The sequence below is a fragment of the Geospiza fortis genome, unplaced genomic scaffold (genome assembly GCF_000277835.1).
Source record: "Geospiza fortis unplaced genomic scaffold, GeoFor_1.0 scaffold10, whole genome shotgun sequence".
Taxonomy (NCBI): Eukaryota; Metazoa; Chordata; class Aves; order Passeriformes; family Thraupidae; genus Geospiza; species Geospiza fortis.
The window spans coordinates 3782188-3789356 of NW_005054326.1; the positions used below are offsets into that span (position 1 = coordinate 3782188).

General features: G+C 37.4%; 1 protein-coding gene across 2 annotated transcripts in view; it reads left to right on the forward strand.

The window, feature by feature from the left end:
• Positions 1-7169, forward strand: part of CCDC91 (coiled-coil domain containing 91) — a 112736-nt gene that overhangs the window by 25864 nt on the left and 79703 nt on the right. For both annotated transcript variants that reach the window (XM_031057058.1, XM_005421044.2), the window contains exons 4-6: positions 1698-1855; positions 4745-4912; positions 6923-7027. In XM_031057058.1, the coding sequence (XP_030912918.1) occupies positions 1698-1855; positions 4745-4912; positions 6923-7027 (431 nt within the window). The remainder of the gene's footprint in view (positions 1-1697; positions 1856-4744; positions 4913-6922; positions 7028-7169) is intronic.

Genomic DNA, 7169 nt, shown 5'->3' on the forward strand with positions numbered 1-7169 from the left:
AATGCAATTTCACCAGTATATACACAAGAGGAATGAATTAAGAAAGCTTGAATTACAGACATGGCACGTGTAGTTCTAGGAATGTCTAATTTATGAATCTTTAGCATTGCTGAAAAGTGAAAAGAAGGTTTTGTAAAAAAAGATGTTTGAATGATACCTTGGAGAGTTGCCACCTTTTCTTGTCTTCTGCAAGGTCATGTGTTTAGTTGAAAGCTTTAAACCAAAATGTTCAGAAGTGCTCACCAGTGGTTGCTCCTCATTTCCTAGGTTTCATTTTGACAACTTAAGGAGTGGGGATTTTGTTTCTGGTTTGGTTTTTTCTCCCCTTCAAGATGTGAGGCATTCATTACTATAATTAAACTACTGAAAGCTCCACCTGATTGTAGAAGATTCCGCATAAAACTCTACTACCTGAAAAATGGAGTTTTATCTCTAGGATTGGACACCACAAAATATGTGAATACCTAAAGCTCTAATCTCAGCAAGTCTACTCTCCTCATGGGTGCCCAGTCTCCATGGCTGTTTTTACTTTTCTGATAAATTATTTATATGTGAACTATGCCTGTGCTATGGTAATCCTCACCAAAGGTTGAGCACTCTCATCACAAGGATCACGGTCAGAAATTGGCTGGTACATTATTTTAGCTGTTTTTCCATCAGATGGGAATGGATTTTAAACTGAGACTCAGGCCATTAAGTGATAGCATAAAGCTGAGACTTTAAGGTTTGTTTAGATGCAAAAAGATCATCTTCTATGTCATTTCACTGCCACTTGAACTAACAGAGTAGGTAATTGTTATTGGAAGCTGCCTTTAAAAGGAGACATTTGGAATGGGAAGGGAATTTTATCTTTAGGTACTTAAAAGAAAGCAAAAAAAGTTCGGTTTCCAATTCTGGAGAAGAGTTAACTATTAAACGCAGTTACCTAAACTGGTTCCTGTTCTGTTTGCTGAAATAGTCTCTGGAATTGACCGTGTCAAAGTTTGCAGGACTTTGCTGTTAAATTAAAAATGTGTGCAAAACTTTCTATTTTTCTTTCTTTTTATTTAGTTTGTTTAGTTTATGTCTTTTTTAAAACCAAGATTTTCTGTTGTGCTGGGTTGGTAATGCTGATCCACTGTTGAAGGTTTTTATGGCATAACTGTAATTTAGTATAGAAGAGCTCTCAGTCCAGAGTTGATTCCACTTCAAGTTTATTAGCTAGAGAGTTATGTACTTTGTTGTCTTTTTGTCTCTTAAAAATATAAAGCTATTTTATTGTGTGTCTTGGCAAACTGTTTGTATGTGGCTTCTAAGACAGTTGTGGATTTTTTTAACTTAAAAATGTATATAACTTGGGAAATTATGAGTATAGTTTTCCTATTGACTGAAACTGATTACAGATCATGCTGAAGCTGTAAGGCTGTGTGAATCAAAAGACACAGAGTTAAAACTGATCCTTTTGAGAGCTGTTGTCTTGTAAAACCTCTGTGTAAATTAAAAGTCTAAATTTATTGTGACTGATTTTGGTTGTCCTTAAGTCAGTACTACTGAAAAACACAGGCACTTTCAGTGGAATTACTTTTCAGTGCAATTGAATTATAAGAGGTACAGAAGCTTACGTTGGTATGACTAGACTTGGGTTTTTCAAGGAATTAGCTCCAAACAAAGCTTATTTTTGGATGTTTCTCCATATTGTGTGTGTTTTCTGTTTCTAGTACCTGAAGTCCATAGATCTCGTGATGTTCTCCTGGAGCACTCTGTGCCTTCTTCCTGCCTGCTTCCTTCTGACCCTTTCATTTTATCAAGTGATAATGTGGCAACAGTTATTCAAACAGGCAAGGGTGTGATAAATCCAGCTGTTCCTGAAGAACAGGTAAATTTTTAATCTTCAGTGTGAGAACTAAATGTGTTAAATATCACTGCTGCATCTTTTCTGTGCACATTTAGGTTGAAATGCTTTTTAAGAGCGAAAGGTCCGTGGGTTTCTGTGGTGCAGACTTTGAAGTAAAATTATTTTTAGATTGTTTATGAAACCTGTAACTGATAGGAACCATACTACTTTGATCTGAACTGAGAAAAGAGATAACAGTATTGGAGTTACTAAATGTTAAAGGCATGGTGTTGGGCATGCATGAAGGAAATTTCAGTAGAAAGGTTCTCTCAAATGAACTGGCTACTGTTAAAGCTTGTCATACTTCTATGTTTTCTCAACTAGGTTTTTAGGATTTTCAAGGATGGGGCTCTGAGCAACCTGGTCTAGTGAAAGGCATCCCATCCCTGCCCATGCCAGGCACTGGAACAAGATGATCTTCAAGGTCCCTTCTAATCCAAACCATTCTATGATTAAAGAATTAATGTTTAATCGTTACCTCATTATAATTATATTAATTTTAGGGGGGTTAAATTGCTTTACTATGTTTCTTCTCCATTACTTTTAAAGTTGATTTTTCTTTTGGTGGTCTAGTTGTGGGTTCTTAATCTCTCAGGTACATGCAATGCTGCTGAGAACTGAGCTTTGTTTTTTTCTGGGATGTGAAAATGTTTAGTTTTTAACTAAACAACTAGGTGAGCAAGGAAGGAGAAAGCCTTTCTGCCTGGAAATCATCATAAGAATTCTAATAGAATCACAAGAGCTGCTGCAGATGAGACTTAAATAGATTAACCCTTATGAGTTTTTTACTGCCATTAATTGCAGTGACCCCCATTTGGACATGTTAATTCACTGTAAACTTCCTTGTTTCAGGATGTGAGGTAGTACATACTTCAATTAGAAAAGGCTCTTGCCTCACTGTGAAGCAATCAGTGTTTTAGGCTATTTGTCAGTCCTCCTGTTTTTGGCACTTCCTTGGTTTTTCTTCTTCAGGTACACTTATCAAGTCTTAAGGCTGCTCCTGGTGAAAGCTGAATTTCATTATTAAGTCATATTTTCATTTTCTGATCATTTAAATGCATTCCTTTAGAGCTATTTAAACAAAATTTACAAAATACAGGTTTTGGTTTAACTGAGCCTTATCTTTCCCCTTTGAGGGGCATCTGTACGTTCACACTTCTAGAAAGACTGTGGCACAAATTGTGAATTAATTAATTAATAAGTTACCGTTTTGTTTTTGTACCCAGGCTAATGTACTGTGGAAAGCCTATAAAAAGTGAAGAAGAGATGTGCCCAGATGCAAATGATATCAAAGAAATGTATAAATCCAAAAGTTATGGGTTTTTTTCCTTGAGAGGAAGGAGTGTTTGTTTTCTTTTTTGACTGATGCCAGCCACGGTAATTTTCTGTGTTGAAGGCTCTTCATCTGGCTCTTTGACAAAGTTTTGATAAATAAATTTCTTTTACTGGAAGCATGATCAAAAAGTGATTTTCTTCAGACACCACAGATCCTGCCTTTTAAAATTTTGGCTAACAGTGAATAACCTTCAACCTTTCTTGTCTGAGCTAGGCCAGCAATTTTAGCTTTTGTGTTCTCTGGAAAGAGCACTTGGGTCATTCCAGAACACTAAGGCTTAGGGGTATTTTTTAAAACTATAAAGTAATTTAGTTAGGTAATCTTACAGAAAAATAAAAAATACACTTTGTTACTTCAGACTAAGTGTGTGTGCAAATTCTAGTTGTAGTTCATGTTTTAGTTTCTCTCATCTTGTTCTGTTCAGCTACTGGGAGACCCATCATTCTATAAATTCTCTGTAATGCAGGAAATAGTCCAAATTAAAAAAACTTTGTTAGCAAGCTGAAGGGAGTTGAGAGCAGGTCCTTTAACATTATTTTGAGATGGAGATGACTTTGCACTAAGGAGTAAACAAAAGGAAAATGGTGGGCAGAAAATGAAAATAAAATATTCTTATAACTATTAGAGGGTGGTGTTAGTAGAACTGTATTGTTTTATAATTCTATCTCCAGAGCCTCTTGAGGTTTCAGGTCAAAAAATCCTTCCCTGCTACAGGTTCCATACTCACAGTTTTTGGTGGTGCCAGACTCTAATCTTGAGTAATACTCAGAAATTGAATTGGCACATGTGGCTTCTCTTTGCTGCTTACAGGAGAATTCAGAGCACAAACTACAATTTTCTCTCTGTTTTGTCTGCTGTATTTTATATATTCATGTGCAGTCAAGACCTTAGCTTTGTTTGTTACTTTATTTGAATAATTTGAGAGATATTTATGGGAAAGACCATGTGTTATCTAAATGTATGTTTGAAATAAAAGGTGCTAGGGGGTGGATGAGGTCAGATCAGTCAAACAGCTCTTTAATAAAGACACTGAGATGTTCCTTTCACCACCCAAATCTCAAGCATGCTTGGCTTTCAGGTTGTTGAAAAAATGGCGGCTGAATTAATGTACCAGTTTTTTCCTTGGAGTTCTTTTGTGGCAAAAAGAACAAGTTTTTGCTCCTTCTTTTTTTAAAGGGGAGAAATAAAGCTTTGAATTTTGTTTTCTATACCACAAAATGTTTTAGGCATCTTAAACAACTTTATTTTTCTGAAAGTGTGGGCTTACCATCAGTGCTTCACCTGTTTTCTGTACTTCCACAGTTTACTGAAACAGCAGTCACTAAATATTTAGAAATGTCTGGATTACTTTTATTCTGTTAGTCTAGCCTAAGGATGAGATATTTATTTTAGCAAAAATCCTTTGTATTCCCTCTCTGTGACCACTGATTGCAGTGTGCACTTGGTACAAACGTGGAATGACTAATCCAAGGAGAGTTTGTTTCCCTGAGGCATTGAGAGAGATGATTCAGTTCCACTTTTCTCCTCTGAACTAGGCTCAAGCACATATTCCAGTTGCCTCTTCAAATGCAATTGAAGACAAGACTTTAGCTGATGTTGAGACAAAGAGAACAAATGAACCCAAGAGCTGCCTTCAACAAGCTGTTGCAAACCTTGAAATCAAGCTCTGCAGTGCTGAAGAAGAAAAACTAAAAATCAAAAAGGTATGAATAGTCATTTTGAAGGAAAACATTTGGCATTTATATAGGAATTAAGTATAGGTGGAGCTGGCAGAAGTTTAAAATTCATTTGAAATTCATTTTTTTCATAGAAATTTGCCAAATTCCAGAGAAACTGGTGAAATTTAGAATCATAGACTTCCAAGACTTCTAAGACTATCAAGTTCAACCTGTGCCAGATCCCCACCTTGTCACCAGCACAGAGCACCGAGTGCCACATCCAGGCATTCCCTGGACACTTCCAGGGGTGGGGACTCCACCACCTCCCTGGGCATCCCCTGCCAGTACCTTTCTCCTTTTCCATGGAAAATTCTTCTTGATGTCCAACCTGAACCTCCCGTGGCACAGCTTGAGGCCATTTCATCTTGTCTTGTCCCTTTTTCCTGGGAGCAGAGCCTGACCCCCACCTGGCTACAGGGGATAAGGTCCCCTTGAGTCTTTGTTTTTCCTCAGCCTCTTCTCATCAGATTTGTGCTCCAAACCCTTCCTCATCTTCATTGTCCTTTTCTGGATGCTCTCTAGAGACTAGCCAGAACTGGGCACACCACTCAATTTAGCTGAAATACTTTTTTTTTAGGTCTGGTGTCTATTTTAGCTGAGTTTTTGTAAACTGTCAGGAAAAAAATACTTTTTTTAGCCTAACTGATAAAAAAAAAGGGACCAAAAAAAAAAAAAAAGAAGATACAAGCTTTCTCAGCATGAGCTTTGTTTTGAGGTTTTTTTGGGGTGGGAGTTCTGGTAGCTAAATTCTTCATATTCCTTCTGACCTGAATACAACATGAGCACCGAGCAGGGCTGTGCCTGCAGTTACACATCAGAGTTAGCAAAAGGTCACTGAGGCATGGGAGAGTGAGTTTAACTTCTGTTATTCTTAATACTGTTTCTTGGGAGGCCTCAAGCTGTGCTGGGGAAGGAGAAATCAGCTTTTTGGAAAGGAAAATGAGGGTGAATAACTGGAGCCAAGCGTGAGGAAGTCTGCAGTGGGCTGGTTTTGCTAAGTGGGTGAAGGAAAGGTTGAAGGGAAGCAGGAATACAGACTGGAAGAGGAGACTGGTTAAGAGAGAGGCTTTAGATTGGTGCTCCACTGTTTCTGTCTCACCAGTGAAGTCTCTCAAACTGTTTTGACTATTTTGTCCAAAAGCAGGGTTGAACTAAGAAGAGCTGCTCTTTCTGTCCTCCTCATGACCCTCCCAGTCGTGCCTTTGTTTGAATAGCTGTGCAGTGACCTGGCAGGTCATTTGTTTCTATACTGGCTTCCTGCATGGCTTGGAGAAATAATTGCTCCTGAGCAACTGAAAGGGTGCCAGCAGCTTATGTAGAACAGCAATGGCTGCATTAAGGAAAAAAAAAAATCTTTAGCTCTTTGTACACCAAATAATTTTGTCAGTGGTGTTATTCTCCTTCCTCTCTATAGGTTCATGTTGGGCGGGCTTCCAGAGTGGCTCTCTGCAAGATCCCAGAATATTTTAAGATTTTATTAATTTTGGAGATGTAGATAGAGATCATTGCATACATGCTTAAATGTCATAGGATTCCTGCCCTTTTAGTGAAAACATTTGCTGACAGTACATTTAATATGCTGCTTTTCAAGTGCAGAAAGGCAGAGCAAGATCCTAAAAATACGAAAATAATTGAAACAGAATAGAATAGTTCCAGTTGGAAGGGACCTGTAACAACAGGTCCTGCTGCCTGAACCCTTCAGGGTTCAGAAGAAGTTAGAGGATGTTATTAAGGGCACCTTGGCCACTTCACATAGGTCATTCCTTATACATGAGACATGCCTTGGGTTTTAAATACCTCACACTTGAAAATACTGTGCCAATTTAAACACTGCAGTCAGAATTTTCTTGCACAACCCTTTATCTCTGTGATAATTATTAGAGCAAATATCACAGTTATCAGAAATTAAATTAGTTTGAATTGTTTCATGAACCTGTATTTTCACAATTTGCAAATGTTTGTAATTTCAAGTGTTTTATCTTACAAACTTTACAGGAATTGGAATATTTGCTGGAAAAACATAGTGCGCTAGAAATGGATTTTTTGAAGGAAAAAAAAGAAAAAGCACTTCCACATCAAGATCATTACAAGACACTCCAGGTAATTTCTTTCTTGTAGTATCTTTGTTTTTCAGGAGGGTTTTTTATAGAGTATATTTATGTCCAGCAAATATTCTTTTCGCCATCTGTGGGCCTGCTCCAATGCATTTTGAATTTAAAGAATTTCTAAGGTTTTTAGATCA